The following is a 19,228-nucleotide window of genomic DNA, read 5'->3' as shown; positions in this document are numbered from 1 at the left end:
GAATATAAATGCAGTCATATATTTTGATATCTTTTAGTAACTGCCAGCAGTTTAGGAATAATAATTTTATAAGATGTTTATACAAATATTATGTAATTTAATATTTTTGATAAAAATAAATTTTTTATACAAATAATATATTTTTTTTTAATTTTAGTTTTTTTTTGCGCTTATTCTTGTAACCTATTTTTGCAGGTCACAGTGAAAAATTTTGGACACTATATTTTAATTCATGTGTGTATGAAAACCAAGTCTTTCGTAAAATATTGTGTCAAAAAAGCAGAGTTATTATGATTAACAAGATAGTTTTTGATTCCAGAAAATGCTCACTTGGACACTGTAATGTATTTACTCTGCCTTTTGAGGAATTTTTTTTTTACAATATTTTTCTTAACACTTGGGCTGGGTTTATGCCTGTATTTTTTTTAATCATGTTGAAGTTTGTTTTAAATTCTAATTCAATAAAACCAGTCAGGTGTTGAAGTGAAGTGTCGCTTTCTTGTCTCTTATTCTAGTCGTTTTATTTTTCATTATGTAAACACGTGTGTTAAATTTTTGTTTAAGTTTACCATCTGTACTACTAATCTTTCTTTTGTGACCTAAGTCAGAAGTTTAGCAACTCCTTCAGGCAAACAGAAAGGAATTTTATTTCTACCCATTTCTCAAGTAAACCACATAATCCTCCACATTTCGTGTTTCCCTCATCAGCAAAGTGTTTGTTCAGTGGTAAAGTTTAAAATGGTATGATGAATGAAATAGGCAGAAACCTTGACAGTCAAGTCAAACAGACTTCCATAGCTGTGACGCTACACTACTAGCTCAGTATAAGCACCATTGGCAGAGACTTCTGCTCCTGGCCACCTAAGTACACAAGCCAATACCTATACAACAAGTGTGTGCCTTTGTTTCTTGGTGTGGAGACAGGTTTCTTTATCAGTTATACAATTTATATAAAAAATTTAAAGATTTAAGTAGTTCAAGTACCTGATGTTGCTCAGGCTTTATACAGAACGAAGAGGGCTTTAATTAGATTTTTTTTTTTAATCTCTGGTGGAAAGTGGTTTACCCATTATTTTTATCCAAGGTCCACTGAGCAAATAATTGGCAAGTTTGACTAAAACTAGATTTGATTTAGATAAAAAACAAACAACCTATCAAACATATATATATATATATAATGCACATACATATATATATACATATATATAAACTTTATTGCAAATGTGGGAAGAAACTGTTGATATGGGTTTGCTGTAAGAAAGCTACAAATAATGTTGAATGTTTTAAAGTGTTTAATAGAGCGAGAATACAAGAAATGGAGGAACAAGATGTATATATGTTTTCTTGGATACTTAATTAAGTATTTGTCATATTACCCACCATGATAAGTCTTCCTGGAGCTGTCCCTGTGGGGTGAAGCTACTATAGCATCATGCTGTTTAACAAAATAACCATTTACGCTATTAGAAACATATGCAAAAGTAAAGCTGAAAATAAAATAAAAACAAATTGCAATAAATAGGTACTAATTGTAAAGTTTGCATTGGGTTAGCTTGTTGGCCAACCATTTGTTACATAGTATTGCCACACTTTCAACTGTTCTTTAAGCTTTGATTTATCATAGTAGAGAAGAAATTATAGCAAGATTTGTCTCATTAAATTATGAAGGAAATGTCCCACATAGTCTATGCTAACAACTACACTTAATTTTATAGTTATAAATCAATTAAGTCATTTGTAAAAATTTTATTTTGATTTTTCAATGTGTGTATCTACACGTGTGAAATGTAAATACTATAAATGTGAGATTGGGCAAACATTAAAATTATAATGTAATAATCATGTTTGTGCATTAATTTAATCGGCATAAGGTAACTCAATGTCGCCAAGCAATATGTTGGTAACGGCAAGCTCCATTCTCTCTGTGCTGTGAACCGAGTGAGACACGCTACAGATGTCTGTTTATCACGTGCTCTGTCGCGAGAAACAAGCAGGCTAGGACCGGAGCTAGCGCTGCTGTGACATCCTCTCTGCGGTTTACGCAGCTCGACACGGGTGTCATTGAAACATTAAAATTACTTCTGGCAAGTAATTTGCAATAGTGAGCACAGGTGTCACTCTAAACTACTTACCTAACTCAACAATCTTGATTGTCTAAGTTATCACATTTTCTCTACACATTTTACATATTACCTATTCATTATGCTAACTAATTCAGTTTAAAGATCATATTCCATAACTTTCAGTTTTTTACACAATTTATTTGTTTTACTATTATGTAACATTAAAAAATTCTCATACAACACAATATTCAATAAATTTATTTACAAACGAAAGCTTTTTATAAACTGTATGCTACACAGCTTATCACAAGTACAATTTTTGTTGTATTTTGATGTTTTACTAGTATGCACATTTTATACCTGTATACAGTATAACTTTATTGGTACAGTTACTTTAAGATTTCATACAGAAATTAATTGATTCTGTACAAAAAAATAACATGTACATAAATACAACACTATCTTTTTTTCAACAATATTCATCACAAACAACCAGCACATCATGATGCATCAATACAAAAACAATGTCATAGCACTAAAAAGTTTCAAACAGCAACCAAATTAAGTAAACTTGTTATCCAGCATTATGTTTTGATATTTTTGACACACTGTTAAGTTGATACAACTATGAACCAAGTAATTTGAAAATATTAAATATTAAATTTTGCCAGTAGAGCCCATAATCACATGCTAATTACTTTAAAAATGCCATGTTTTGAAAAATTGAAATATGCTCATCTTAACTGAGAACAAAAGTGCATAAATAATTACGTTGGTTGAAATTTTTATTTTTTCTAAAATATTTTGAGTAGGTTTTGTAAAATACAACATATTAATTGCAACACAAATTCATTATTCTAAAACACTGTGCACATGTGTATTACAAGTTTGTTCTAATTAATATATGAAAGCATTACAGCAACTGTGCATTTTACTGCACAATAAAACAGTGTTAAAACACATGCTTATTAATTTTACCACCATTTTCTTGTTACATCAGTCTTGCATTAAGGAAACATCTACATATTACTCAATTACACTACAAATACTGCTTTAAAAAAAATTCACGAAGTCGGGGTTTTAGCTAAGCCAGTATTTCTGCGTACACACTAATTTTGTAGCATTATGATCTGCAGCAAAATTACAAATGAAATATAAACAGTATCTAAACTACCTCTCTGGCAAACAGATCTAGAAAAACATTCCATGGAAAGTTTATTAAATAAAAACTATAAATGGTTAAAAAATAATATGCTCGTAGTCCTTACATAAAATGTCATGGTTAATAATACAGATTGAAAATGTTCAATAAAATGCAGTATTATTACTGCATTATTGTATGTAGGTCCATGAAGCCATCAGTTGTAAAATAGAGTTCACGTTATGATAAATCTTTGGCAGCACGCTAATTGACAACCCACAGTTAGCCAATACGTTATTCATGATGGCTGATCACACCAGAACTGGTTCAACTACTTGTCGTGGCAGTGTTCGCGTCCTGCATTTCACTGTCAGTTGGTTCTGTCGGAGTGGTGTTACTGGACGTGGTGGGCGAGTCTGATGCAGTCGAGGAAGAAGTAGATGCCCCACTAGACGAGGCATCTGGGGATACACAAACACACACATTTCAAACAAAGCATTAACAAGATTATATGATTATAATAATAAAACAAGCATAAATATTTGGCAATTGCTATCTGCTAAAAATCATTGTAAAGTTTCTTATGCTTAATCACGCCTGTTTTGTTTTATTCTTAAAATTATACACACAATAGAGTAAGTTAAAACGAAAATTAACTAGATCTTAATTCCTGTGTCCAACAAAGATGTGTTCCTTTAATTTGCAAGTTAATCAAAATAATCATCAGCAAAATATGCCATGCCTTGGACAGTGTTTTAATATTTATGAAAAATTAAACATTGATTGGTTAAGAAATATTTTTAACATGATACATAGGATAGCTCTTAACTTGTTCTAGTTATAAAACTATTCAGAAAAAGCTAATATAAATAAAAATGGTAAAATTTAAACTCACTCTCCTCACATCAAAATAAAGAACTACACCCTGTTTCCTCTGTTAACGACTTGTCTAATGGCATTGCGCCCAACTGCATTTGTCCAGGTCTGTTAACACCTAGCTATATTATTGTCCCTGGCTATGTGCTTTGCTTTTACTCATGCTGATATTTATCATGTTATTTAAAACTACTTAGGAAATTTTTGTCACATAGGCACACCTTATAAATTATTTGTGAAAAAAACATTTTCAATCAAATTAAGTTACAAATTTGTTAAAAATACAGCCTATAATATTTGTAAGTAACTAATCCAGAGCAAGGTTATCAAATAGTGAGATAATGGACTCACAATTAGAAGGCTTTAGGTTTTTCATTACTGTTTGTCCATCCTGATTTACATTTATAAACGTACGTCAACTTAATATTTTGATTTTATAATACAGCTGATACTCGGGCACACAAAGACTACAAGACACTTGAAAGTGCAGTCGTCATATGTTCATATGTACACTGTGGTACCAAATTGGTGCTCATGCACTCTTGATGCCAGGGCTGAAACCAAGCGCCAACCCTCGCTAAATGGGGCAAACATCTTGGAGATCATGGTCATTAAGGACACTTGAATGAAAAAATGTTTTTTGCAAGAAGTAAAAACATGATAAATATTGAATACTCTTTCATTCAATTATAGAGAGTTAATATCTGTTCAAATCTCTGAAGAGTATTAGAAGTTAATATACAGCAGAACTTCTCAATATATGAGGCGGTTAAAGTAATAGTGGTGTAAGTCAGGTTTTTTAAAATATTGAGATAATGGCATACCCGTGTTCTCCGCATTATATTCTATAAGATGGGAAAGTGGCGTAAGTCGTAACTTTTACTGTAGGCCCATAGATAACAGCACTTGTTTGAATGTCAAGGGAACGTATTGTTTAGGTTGTAGAATAGTGGCGCAAGTCAGACTCACACCACTTTTCCTCCTCTTTGGACGGCGTAGTCAGAGAGGAATGTTCATAGTGTAAACATTACAATGGCTGATGAAGTTGTTATTGGCGATGTAAGTGACGATGACAGTGAGCCTAGTGTTTCAGCACATTCAGGAACTGATGAATGGAAACCATCAAGTTTAGATGATGCTGGTAAGTGTAAATATTAATGAAAGTAATATTGAAAACATAAACTAACATACAAAGTAGCATGAAACCTACAGTACTTTTTATTTTTGTTTTGTATTTTTAGTTTTACTGTGACTTTGGCTATGATGTACTTTTAATTTATTACCATCATTTAACTCTTAAGTTAGATAAACTATAAGAGACAAATTATTTATGGAACACATGAATTCAAATGGAAATAGGCTAGTGCTATAGTAGATTGTAATGGGAGAAATTAATTTTACTTTTGCTCTAATGGAGTTGTGGATATTTTTCAGGAAGTGAAGAGGGGGAAGGAGGCAAGCAGGCATTAGAAAGGAAAGGAAGTGCTTCACACGAGAAAAGGGAAACTCCAAAACAAACTAGAAAAAGACGAAAATATGAAAATAAAAAGGAAACCCGAAAAAGGCTTAGAAATTCAGGCTGTGAGTGCAAAACACATTGTCACATACAGTGATAAATGTACAGGCCAAAATCGCAAAATGGAATTTTGCTTTATCGATGTTAAAGTTAGTTGGTAAAACACACCAAGAAGATTGAGACTCTCGACCATAAATTTATGGTCAGCAGCCACTCATACTTACCCAAGGACGCAGACTTTGGGTCAGTTGAGAACTATTCCAAAGGCAAGCATATTTATTTGCCAGAAGATTGGTACTCAGCGATTCTAAAATCACGAAGACAGAAACCCTTCCATGTCACACAAATGGCTAGAGAAGATTTTAAGAGTGCTGCCACCCTTGTGAAAGCCATCACAAAGAGAAAAAAAAAAATGGATAATGATGTTTCGTGGTTACGAATCCAGTGGATTCTATGCCAGCATAATGAGCCTTTCACTTTATTTTACAAAGAGAATCTTGATGAAGAAATGTGTTTCTCAACTATCAGTATACTCCCAAGCAAACAGAAAGGTAGGCCAAGGCTTTTGCAAAACATTGGTCAAAACTGCCTGTACAGCGGACCTAAACCAGTAAATGTACAGAAGAAAAAAGACATGAGTGACTTGCTACCTTTCATCCCACCAATACACCATACGTACTTCAAGAATCTCGCAGTAAATGCTACAGTCACTGAAGATGCAGGACATCTGACGGACGAGGATGAAAGTGATGACTAAAACAACACGTATCACTAAAACAACAAAGTGTTTCAGTGCTTTAATGTATGTTACATCATTGTTTCAATGTGTTCATCACATTTGTTTCTAATGCCAGCTATATACTTAACATACGTATGTACTACTTAATGCACTATGTTTATATAAATCCAATTTGTTACACTTTTAAAACCAGCAGTGTTAACATGCCTTTCGGAATACCCCAAAGATATGAAGGAAAAGTGATGTAAGTTATATTAACCCTCTTAAACTCACCCTTATGTGTACATAATTGTTACATATATGGTAGCAAAAGTTAGATACATTATTGCTAAGATAATATAGAACATATAACATTATTAAATGTAACGGAAAGGCGTAGAATTAATTGTAGCGTAACTAGTAAAACCTCTTATTACTCGAAACCTTGTTAAATTGACTTACACCATTATTACTTTCACCGCCTCATATCATTACCTGACTGCTTTAGGGAAAAATTCTAAATTTGAATACTATCCTTTATATCTTTTCAAAAAAAAATTTAAATCTTGGTGGTTTACAAGAAAATAAAGGCCAGAAATTAGCTTTAAGAACATGAAAAGTACATAATACAGCTTACGTCGACCAGGACTACGCTCTCTCTCTAGCCCGATGTGCCTCGCCCCTATGTCCATCATGTACTCTTAAACCTCTGTCATCAGCGTGTATGCATGTGTTTCACTCCACCACTGCAAGAGGCAGTAGGCGTGTGTAGAGAACCTGACACGTACCACATTATTTTTAATTGCATAATTATTATAACTTATTTTACTTCTTTCAAACTACTTTCAAACCCAAAGTGTTTTTATGTTATTACAATAAAGCTGGGGTTTTCCATGTTTCTACCATCAATATGTAATTAATCATGACCTAACGTTATTTCGGTAGCTCTTGTTGCAATGAAACCTAGACCCTTCCCAGTCTCTCCCGACCACTGCCCGGAGTAGGAAGCAACTACCGCACCTTTCTGATCTGATTGCTCTTGGAGGCTTACTCCAGGTGGCAGACTGCTTCACGCAATTATTCAAGTCCAGTAATGGACCTTTGACGGGAAATGACGGCTTGTAACTTCCTAGGCCAGGTCACGTGGTGCCCTGGTCTACATCTAATTGGTATTTAACTCCTGTACATCACGAGGTAATAAAACCTTCCTTCCAGATGCTCGTGAGTACTTTGTCCGCTCACCCATGTGTGTGCCGGTCCAGGTACTGAGGCGCGTGGCATGCCTAGAGAGCCCACTAACGACCAGACCAGTATAGTAGCAGCATGCCCGCCGCTCAGAGTGACCTGGTATTGTGTGCAAATAAGGACGGAGGGGGGATCCAGCCTAGCACGCACACAGGCCACGTCACGGCCTGAAGCAGAGTCCTCATCCACGTGGTGGCACCCAAGTCAACGAATATTCACTCGACATCAGTTGCACAATGCAATATAATTGAATATAAATAGCATTAACACTGTTTTCACACTTTCCCAAGTCTTTTAATATAGAGCCAAACTTTGGAATAAATGTACTCTTAATATGGAGACCTGCGTTGTCAAACGCAAACTCTATTAAGCATTTTCCAAGTATAAAGGTATTACAAATTCGGTGTACTTGACTGACTACCCTAACTCAATTTTCTCTAAAATGTCACTACTAGTCAGGGTTGGGAAAAAAAACAGGTTTTTTTGGTTTAAACCAGGTTTTTCTATTGTGTTAATTATTTTGGCTCTCACCACACTCAAACTATGCATATGTGTGCGCGTGTGTGTTTTATTAAATCCATTTATCCACTGATGATTCTAATACCTACCAAAGAGTTTGCACAAATATATTGTTAAAATACTAAAAGAAAAGAAAAACTGTGACTACTACAGTGTGTATAACAGAATAAACTCGCCAAACCTAAATGTCATTAATAAATGCTTAAAGAAAACACACACACTCTTCTCCTTTTGGTCTTGTGGTTTATCAGTTTAAAAAAAATTAAGCTTGTTCTTTCCTGTTTGTATTGCAGGTCATATCACATCACTGTAGATTGTTTTTGTTGAATGCTTTAAAGAGAAATACAAATTTGGATGCTTTCTCTAGAGGTGATTTTTCATTCTGATAACTTGACCCTCAAGTTCGTTGCCATGTTTTTTTACATTTGGCCCTCATACCCTTTCTTGACTCCTTAACTTCTTCAAATAAAAGCCATACAATATCCCGCTTTCTGCCACTCATGTTGAACCAGTGAAGTTATAGCATCAAAGAATTGAAGTACAGCAACTCTGCACATTTGAATGGCTGATTTAAACTACAATGGTTTAAATCATGGTTTAAGTAAAAAAAAAAAAAAAATGTAAGAGATGATGTTTGGTCAAGTCATCAGTGACATTCGACATGAAGTAGATTTATTGTTTGGCTTTAATTAATGTTTATCCCAACAGTAAGGGAGTACTATGTTGCATCGCTAAAACAAGCACGCATGCTTGAGACTAATTTAGTGTCCACTGTGTCGGAGTACCAGTGAGGACATTTCTGTGCGTAGAGCACTTATCGACGATTTTTTGTTGTCCACTGAGCATGTAGGCCAGTGCGGACATTTGTCGCTGATATGCGATTTTCGTCGTCGATGTTTGTCACACCTATAGGTGGTGTGAATTTTTATTAGCCAGTGCGTAAGATTTGAGCCATGCCACATAATTATTTTATCTTTGAAATTATCAAAGAATTTGATATCTGCTGTATGTCTACGTCATAGAAGATTTGAAGATCATGAAGATAACTCGTTAAGATCCAGTAGCGTTCGTCGAGAGGCGTCATCTAAGAAAGAAGAGCCAGCTGTTAATCAGGCGAAACACGTCACTGTCACATACACTATTATTAATACCTGAGATTCTTTTGAGAGATAGTCCACGTTACCGTTCGTCCTTCAACCTACTTACATATCTGAACACCGTTCTGTCACTATTGCACTTACACATACACTACTTCGTTTCATTTCTCCTAGCTTCGACATTCATATTATTTTCTATTTAGGAATTGTTCCTACTCTACACGCTAAGTTAAACGAAGAGCTAGTATTTCATTACTCTGGTTATGAATATATGAATCTGATGAGATTTCATTTAACTGAATTGGTCATTTGACACATTCTTCTTATAAAAGAAAAAGCTTGCCTTATGAGTTAATTTTGAGAATCAATATACTCAAACATTAGTATTGAGCTTGTAATAAAGACATTTCAATACTATTATAAGCAATTTTGCATAAGCAGAGAACAACCATTTATTTAAAATATTTTTGTCAGACAAACTAAAGAAAGTGAACACTAGTGAGTGCATTTTCGTCGACAAAGAGAAAGTGTTCAAGAACACGAGTGTGTATACGTGATAACTACGTAATGTTTTATTTGTGATACATAACTTCGTGCATTATCTGAACTGAAAACATTGTCAGGTATTTTGTCAACGATCTACGAATTCGTCAATAACATTTCTACGTACTTGTGTCTATTGTATATGTTTATTCTCAGTTAAGGGGAGCGAGTACCTTTTTTTATTGAAAAAATCCAAATTTCAAATTTATTTTATAAAAAAACTTAATTTCCTGCTGTTTTAAATGATGTATAACACTTAACATTTTGATATATATTTTTAGACCATAAATGTATTTGAAACATTGTGATGTTTCCATTTTTTGAGATACTGAAGGCCTGGAACCTTACAATGTTTGTTTTATGGTTTTATTTATTCACTGACAATTTTTATCACTATATTTATGTCTGCATTATTTCTAATTCCTATTACAAAGTTGGCAGCACATTCCTCAATATTATCCTAAGTTGGCAACACTTCAAAATTGGTTTTCTTTTGTTTGGGTAAATAACTAACCCATTCATTGTTGTGTTTATTTGTGTTGGTGTAACAGTCATGAGTTTTATTTCATTTTATGATTATCTTGTGCTAACTGGTTAGTAGGACTACATTGTGTATTATTGTATCTGGTTACAATCATGGCAAGGATAAGGAAATTCAATCCAAAACGGACTTTCAGAGGTAATCAACATACAAAGGAACATAATTCTAAAAGTAGGTGTTCAGCATCAACATATACAGATTCTGTGCAAATAAGTCCAAAGAAGTCTTCTAGTTCGCAAAAACTGAAACATTCCAAACTTCAAAAGGATTTTGATGAAGAGACTGGTGTGAATGTCATTGTTGATTTAGAACTTATTTCTAGGTTAGTACAGTCTTCAGCAAAGTGTAAATATTGTGGTAGTGAAAATAGCGTTGTGGTGACTCTCGATGAACAGTTCAAATGTGGTTTGGCTCATAGAATTGTAATAAAATGTAGTATTTGCGACGAAAATGGACAAGGAATGAGTTCAAAGTGCATTAGAAATATGTATGAAATAAATCTGAGATATGCATATGCACTTCGTTCCATTGGCAGAGGTAAAGCATCTGGGAAGATTTTTTCAGCTGTAATGAATTTGTCAGCACCAAACACAAAATTTGAAAAATACAACACAAAGCTTCTTGCAGCTGTTACTGAAGTTTGTGACACATCTATGAGAAATGCAGCAAAAGAGGTTGTTATGGAAAATGAAGGAAAATCAGATGTGGCTGCTGCTTTTGATGGTACATGGCAAAAGCGGGGGCACACATCTATGAATGGAGTGGTGACTGTAACCTCTTTTGACACAGGCAAAGTGTTAGATTTTGAATGCTTCTCTAAATTTTGTACTGGCTGTGTTCACAAAACAAATGTACAAAATCCAGAGAAAATGGAGGAGCACAAAAAGGCATGTGCGGCAAATTACGAGGGCTCAAGTGGAGGTATGGAGGTTGCTGGAGCCACTACTCTATGTGCTCGATCTGAAAATAAACTTGGCCTGCGTTATGTTCAGTACTTAGGAGATGGAGATTCTAAAGGATTTGCTGCTGTTCTAGGAAACAAGCCTTATGGAAATCATATTGAGATTACCAAGCTTGAATGTGTTGGGCATGTACAGAAACGTGTTGGCACCCGACTAAGACGGCTGAAACGTGATATGAAAGGACAAAAACTTAGTGATGGTAAAGGGGTTGGGGGAAAAGGAAGACTCACTGATGCTGAAATAGACCAGTTGCAGCGTTATTATGGCCAGGCCATAAGGAAAAATCTAACTGATACAGAAGATATGAGGAAAGCTATTTGGGCAACTTATTTTCATAAGAAATCAACAGATGCAAACCCTCAGCATTTCCTTTGTCCATCTGGTGCAAATTCTTGGTGCAAATTCAATAGTGCTAAAGCAAAAAATCAAGAAAATGAATACAGACACCAGAACTCACTGCCAGAAGCAGTTATGGATGCTATAAAACCAGTTTTCAAAGACCTATCCAAAATAGACCTCTTGAAGCGGTGTCTCCACGGGAAAACTCAAAATCCCAACGAGAGTTTCAACAGCACAATATGGCAAAGGCTTCCAAAAACAGTCTACATTGGGCTTCAGACCATGAAACTTGGGGTCGCTGATGCAGTGATTTGTTTCAATGAGGGTTCTGTTGCCAAAGCCAATGTTCTGGAGAGATTGAACTTCAAAGCTGGGAAATTTATGATGAATGGTCTCAAGGAAATAGATGCAGAAAGAAGAAAAAAGGCTGACAAAGAAGTTGTAGAAGAAAATAAAAAGAAAAGAGTGAAAAGAAGGCTGGGAAAAAGGAAGAGGGGAAGCCAGCGAATGTTATTGTCCAGGAGGGTTTTGAAATGAAAAGGTGCACCTTCATCTTAAAACTTGATTTTCCGAAAGTGTTGTTTTTTCATGTTAAGGTACATGTTTCTCAAAAACTATTTGAGCTACAAGACTTCAAACTTGGCACAAATATTTCTTTTTGCTATATACGGCTATGTTACCAATCTGATAAAAATTAGTGTTATTTTACTATTTAAAAAAATTGATTTCTCATTTTAAAAAATAATAATAGTTACTCTAAAATTTAAGATTTTTTTTTCTTGTGAACTAAAGGTGCTAATTTTACTATTCTGGTAGGGAAGTTGTAATGATGTTTGCTAAATAATTAGTAAAAATCGCAAGTTGGTAGGACCAGTGTAATTCACCCACTCTTATGTAGAATCCTCCTCCTGTAGGGAAATACCCTTTCTGTGGTTAAGTCACATTCAGATGTGCAGAGTTGCTGGACTTCAATTCTTTGATGCTATAACTTCACTGGTTCAACATGAGTGGCAGAAAGCGGGATATTGTATGGCTTTCATTTAAAAAAGTTAAGAAGGAATCAAGAAAAGATGTGAGGGCCAAATGTAAAAAATGTGGCACTGAACTTGAGGGTCAAGTTGTCAGAATGAAAAAAAACCTATCTAAATGTGAAAGTTCAGTTATGCAAGTTGAAAATGATGATGCAGGTAAGATCCATCAGGTGTAATATTGTTTCTGTCTCTTGACATGGCTATGTTAAATTTGCTACATTTCTTAATTAATATTTAATAAGAAACCAAGTCATTTAGAATATACTTTGTGAAGTTTTAATTCTTAACTTAAAATAAGTCACATTTCACATACCGATAGTATCATCAGTAAGCTTGTTCATATTTTATTTTGCTTTTGACTGTGTTTAAATTGCATTCATAGTTTTGAAGTTTTACTTTTATTAATGATTTTGATGGCCTAATATAATATTATGGTGTGTCTGTTCTTTAAAATATTTAATATTGTGCTTTAATTATTTCTAACGATATTGTCATAGTGTATCAAAAACAGTGCTGTATCGGCACTTGCTGCATATTTCTAAATTCTTAATGTTTTCTCAATTTTCATGTATGAGCCCAGCTTTATGCAGTTAGCTTTCAAAAACTGGCAGTAGAAAGCATTCAACCATGTTGTTCATAATAGGTTCAGAGTTATTATGAGAGCTAAAAGTCTTAATTTCAAATACTTTTCCCCATTTGTAATTTGGAACGAAATTAATAAGAAAAACATTTTATTTTTCAGACTGCATTACACCTTCCACAAGCCAAACTCATACATTCACTCATCTTACATCATCTGCAACTTCATCAAACAAAGGTAATGAGTCAAGCAGTGGCATGCCCAGGATTTTGCTCTGGGGGGGGGGGGGGGTCAGGCAGAAGGCTAGGGCCTTTCCGGGGGGCCTGGGGGGTATGGAATACCCCCCAGCTAGCCGGGGGATCGGGGGTCCTCCCCCGGGAAAATTTTGAAAAATACGTGTTCAATATTGCTGATTTAGGCTATCTAAAAATACTGTTTAATTAAACATTTATGCTTGTATCATTGAATTAATTTTAATATCATACTAAATATTTATTTTTTTCATTGTATGAATTTAATATTAAAATATTTTTAGCCCTGGGGGGGGGGGGGTCCGGTCCCGCTCGTCCTCCTCCCCCCCCCCCCCCCCCCAGGCACGCCCCTGGAGTCAAGATGTACTTTTGTTGAAAGAAAAAAAGTTAAAAGTAGCATATCAATGGATTCCTACGTTGTTCGATCAACATCAGTGCAGAAAAAGTCTTTGGACCAGCAAGTAGCTCGCTTTATATTTGCAACAAATACACCCTTTCGTAGTGTCGAACATCCTCAGTTTGTGGAACTTGTGCAACAGCTTCGCCCAGGCTATACCCCTCCAAACAGAAAAGAAATTAGTGGTCCATTACTAGATGCTATTTATGAAGAAGAAAAGAAAAATTGTTCCCTTACTCTGGAAAATGAAAGTGTGTGTCTTGGGTTTGATGGCTGGTCAAATGTCCATAATGAACCAATAATATGTGCTACAGTAATGACCAAATTGGGTAATGTATATTTAGTGAACACAGTTGACACATCTGGTCATGCTCATACTGCAAATTATCTGGCAGAAGTGGCTGTTGACAGTATAAAAATGTGTGAGAAGGACTTTAGGTGCAAGGTTCTCTCTGTTGTTACTGACAATGCTGCCAATGTGTCGAAAATGCGCCAACTTTTGGAAAATAACGAAGATTTGAATATCATCACTTATGGATGTTCAGCTCACATATTAAACTTGTTAGCAAATGACTTGAATATTTCAAATGTGACAGAACATGTGTTACACATAATAAAATATTTCAGAAACAACCACTTTGCTAATGCATGTTACAAGACGATATGATGTTCTAAAATTAATCCTACCAAGTGAAGTGCGTTGGAATACAATGATAGACTGCCTTGAGACATATGTAAAAGGTTGGGGAACTCTGTTACAAATTTGTGAGAAACATCGTGACACTATTGATAAAGTAGTACATAACCAAATTTCTAACATTACATTTAAACGGAATGTAGAGGACTGACTTAATATTTTGAAGCCTATTGCCATAGCCCTTGATGAAGTTAAAAAAAATAAATGCACTATTTCTGACTCAGTGATCGTGTGGAAGAATCTTCAAATGAAAATGGAAGCCACAAAAGACAAAATGTCATACAAAAATTCCAAAAAAGATATAATATGGCATTGACACCTGCTCATTTTTTTAGCTTTTATGCTGGATCCAAAAGAAAAAAAATCATCACTTGATGTTGACATTGATTTGACCGAAGAAGAAAAACGCATAGCATATGAGTTTGCAAAATCAAGGTATTCTAAGAGTTCACTGCTTCCATTAATTGCTAAATTTCAATCAAAAAGCTTACCTTTTCGAGAGTTGCTGTTTGAGAATGAAGTAACATCACAAGTTACAACATATGAGTGGTGGAGAAGTCAGAGGAATGACATTGAGAAATTTAATGATGTAGTTTTTCTTTCTGTTGAACAGTAACTTACAGCACAAGCTTCTTCAGCGAGTGTAGAGAGAGTATTCTCATAATTTGGATTAGTGCATTCTGAAGTACGTAATAAGTTAGGCATAGAAAAAGCATCCAAACTTGTATTTATGTTTAAAGCATTTAACAAATACAACCAACAGTGATGTGATGTGACCTGCAATACAAAAAGGAAAGAACTAGCTTCATTTTTTTTAACTAGTTAATCTTGATGTTTTTATTTTACTAACTGATAATCCACAAGACTGAAGAGGAGAGAGAGAGATAGAGAGAGAGAGAGAGAGAGAGTGTGTGTGAGAGAGAGTGTGTGTGTGAGAGAGTGTGTGTGAGAGAGTGTGTGTGAGTGTGTGTGTGTGAGTGTGTGTGTGTGAGAGAGAGTGTGTGTGTGAGAGAGAGTGAGTGTGTGAGAGAGAGAGTGAGTGTGTGAGAGAGAGTGTGAGTGTGTGCGAGAGAGTGTGAGTGTGTGAGAGAGAGTGTGTGTGAGAGAGAGAGTGTGTGAGATAGAGTGTGTGAGAGAGTGTGTGAGAGAGTGTGTGAGAGAGTGTGTGAGAGAGTGTGTGAGAGAGTGTGTGAGAGAGAGTGTGAGAGAGAGAGTGTGAGATAGAGAGTGTGAGAGAGTGTGAGAGAGAGAGAGAGAGTGTGTGTGTGTGTTTTATTTAAGTATTTATGACATTTAGGTTAGGTGAGTTTATTATGTTGTACACACTGTAGTACTGTCACAACGTTAGTTATCTTTTGGTACTTTAGTAACATATTTGTGCAAACTCTTTGGTATTAGAATCAGTGGACAAAAAACTTAATAATGGGGCAGTTGTTGGATGTTCTTAAAAATAAATTTAAATATACATACCGTATTGTAGCTGATATCAGGAATTGTCAAAAATTATTAATTGATCTGAATTCATATATACACACATAGTTTGAACGTGGTGAGAACAAAATAAAAAATAACCTGTTTTAAACCTAAAAAACTTGGTTTTTTAGCAAAAAAAAAACTATTTTTTTTCCAACCCTGTGTGAATATGACTTAACCACAGAAAGGGGGTATTTCCTCACAGGAGGAAGATTCTACATACGTAGAACAAGTGTTCCCCATAGAATAAGGGATATAAAGTACAGTCAGGGATTTCATTTGGAATAAGAATGAACTATTTAATGTTTTTAATTTTAAAAAAGTAGGTACATATTTAGCAGGGTATGATCTATAACTTATTTAGATAATTTTAACTATAAGATTTTGGATTAATAGCTATATAATTTTTTATTCCTATAAATCACAAGAAACATTGATGATCAAACATTTTGTTGTTATTAGAGAGGAATTAGACCTTTCATTTAAAAAAATTAAGATATTCTTTAAAAATATATATATATATATTGAAAAAACCTTGGTTTTTAAAAAAAAACTTGGTTTAAACCATGGTTTAAACCATGGTTTAAACCATGATTTAAACCATTGTGGTTTAAATCAGCTAACACTGCTACTAGTACATCCCAAACTTTGATTCTCATAACTTTGTCTCCACGAACCATTCTCCATAGTGTAAATAGTAAAAAAAGGCTCATAGATAATGTGAAGAAATTGGAATAACTTCAGCAGTGGATCACTGCAAATAACCATAGATGCAAGAGCCATTTTGGAGCACTGGTCATGCGAAAATATAACATTGTTTTATTTAAACTTAATTTAACTCTCTAACTCATAAATGTTTGGTATTTTGACTAAATCGCTTTACTCCCTTAAACTGTAACTCGCTTAGAACACAATTTTCGAGAAAACAAAGCAGCAGATGGCACTGTCAGTTTTATATCTTTTTAGAGCGGGCGTAGCTAAATAATCAACTGTATTGCCACAAGCAACTGTGCCAGACTGGCGACTCGCAAAGGGTTGTCTCACTGCCTAGCCCGCTTCTACCCAAAGTGCATAAAAATGCACTTTTTCACATTTATACTTACACCACATTTCACAAGTCACCAGCCAACTACAACAGTACGCAGGTTTCTGTGATTTCAGGAGTTTCAGAATTGTTGGGCATGGTGTTCATGCCGGTCAAGTAAGTAACATGAGAAATCTCTTATTTATAACATTGTTTGTTTTAAAAATTTAATTAAGAAATAAGTTTTGTGCAGTGTATATATACAACTGTCCTGATTTTGTTTTATTATATAACAAGGACATTAAAGTTTTGTGTTCAGCAAAGAACAGTTTCAAGAAAGATGGGGACTTAGTAGACTAGTGGCTCTGATGGTGCTCCGGTGATGGCACGAAAAGCAAAAGATTTATTTTAGAACTAGAAGAGAACAATCATGTTTTCTGTAAATATTACAGGGCTGCCACTGGTTTCTAACTTAAATCCTGGACTCATCAATAAAAAAATCCTGGAAAATCCTGGAAAACTAAAATATAAATTCTGTAAGAAATCCGTGATAAACATTTTTGCTTGCAGTGTCATTTTCCCTATAGTATTAATGCTGTAGCCTCGTGGCTACAGGCTGTGATCAGGGCGAGTAGGATCGCATTGAAATTAAACACCGTATACTTGAAGGCGTACTTTATTGGCGGCAGCGAGAACGCGTACAGAATCCTACAAGCAACAACTTGTGCGCGTGGCTGTGTTCTGAGCCGGATTAGCTCGCCTCTCGGGTCTCCCTTGCTGCCTGCCAGACCCCCCAGGGCGGGGGTGGCCTGCCGGCCTAACTGTACTCCTGGGGGGGGGGGGGGGGGGGGGCGTCCTGCCAGCTGTCCGCTTGCCCGCAGGGAACCCGTGAAGCCGGAGGGCTCTGGTCACTGCTGCAAGCAGCCGCGACCACGGCCGCTACAGCACCCCCGTGCCAGTGATGTGCCATATCACGAAAAACCGCCCTGGAGGCGGTCGGGGAAGCGTACACGACGCCCGGCCCGCATCACGGGAGGCGCGGGGGCAGTCGCGGTAGGCCCCCGATGTTGCCGGGTAGGTGGTGCCGCCGCAGGAGGGGGAGCGGCTGTGACTGGTGGCTCCTGATCGGCCAAGACGTAGGCAGGCTTGAGTCGATCAATGGAGACCGTGGTGCACCGGCCATGCATCAGGAGGGTTGCAGTTTTCGGAGTTCTGCCGAGTACGGAGAAGGGGCCCCCGTAGGGCGCATGTAGGGACCCCTTTTGCCCCTCGCAGCGGACAAAGACCTCAGTGGCCGTCGGAAGGTCCCTGGAGACAAACGGCCTTGTCCCACCATGCCGCGAGCCGCTGATCGGCCGCAGGTCTCTGAAGTGCAGGCGGAGGTCCGTCACCAGGCCGGGGGCATTGACCCGAGGGGCGTCCGGATGTGCTCCGAGAAATTCCCCCGGTAGGCGCAGGGGCTGGCCGTAGACCAACTCCGCAGTGGAGGCATGGAGGTCGTCCCGCCAGGCTGCTCGAATGCCGAGCATGACAGTAGGTAGGACATCTACCCAGTGCTCGGTAGCGTGGCAGCGGATGGCTGCCTTGAGCGAACGGTGCAACCTCTCCACCATCCCGTTGGAGGCCGGGTGGTAGGCGGCTGTCTGGAGGTGAGTCATGCCCATCAAGGCGGCGAGGGCCGCGAACAGGGAGGACGTGGATTGTCGGCTTTGATCGGTGGTGGCCCTCAGGGGGGCGCCGAAACATGCCACCCATGTGGTGTAGAAGGCTCTGGCGACCGTAGCTGCCTCGATTTTCTCGACAGGCACGGCCTCTGGCCAGCGTGAGAAGCGGTCAATCATGGTGAGGCAGTAGCGGAAGCCTCAGGAACATGGGAGGGGCCCGACCAGGTCGAGGTGGACATGGTCAAACCCGGAGGAAGGAGGTACGAAAGATCCTACAGGCGAGAAGGTGTGCCGTGCGATCTTCGACCGCTGGCACGGTACGCAGGATCGGGCTCACCGTCGACAATCCACTTGCATGGACGGCCAGACTAACCGTTGTGAGACCAACTTCCCTGTGGCCTTGATGCCCGGGTGCACCAGGTCAAACGCCGCTCGGCGGAACTGTGGGGTCAGGAAAGGCCGAGCTGTCGGTGTGGACACATCACAGTAGACTTCCAGTGGCGAGTCCGGGATCTTGACCTTCGTCAGCCGTAGGCTGGAGTCGCACTGCA

The 19,228-nt window shown here is 37.1% G+C and overlaps 1 protein-coding gene across 2 annotated transcripts in view; it reads right to left on the bottom strand.

Annotated features, from left to right (window-relative positions):
* Positions 1-2,298: 2,298 nt before the first annotated feature.
* Positions 2,299-19,228, bottom strand: part of LOC134531674 (uncharacterized) — a 523,079-nt gene continuing 506,149 nt past the window's right edge. For both annotated transcript variants that reach the window (XM_063367463.1, XM_063367462.1), the window contains one exon: positions 2,299-3,665. In XM_063367463.1, the coding sequence (XP_063223533.1) occupies positions 3,653-3,665 (13 nt within the window). In that variant the 3' untranslated portion in view covers positions 2,299-3,652. The remainder of the gene's footprint in view (positions 3,666-19,228) is intronic.

This window comes from Bacillus rossius, chromosome 5, assembly GCF_032445375.1.
Source record: "Bacillus rossius redtenbacheri isolate Brsri chromosome 5, Brsri_v3, whole genome shotgun sequence".
In the NCBI taxonomy this organism is placed as follows: Eukaryota; Metazoa; Arthropoda; class Insecta; order Phasmatodea; family Bacillidae; genus Bacillus; species Bacillus rossius.
This window is presented reverse-complemented; position numbering and strand designations above follow the sequence as displayed.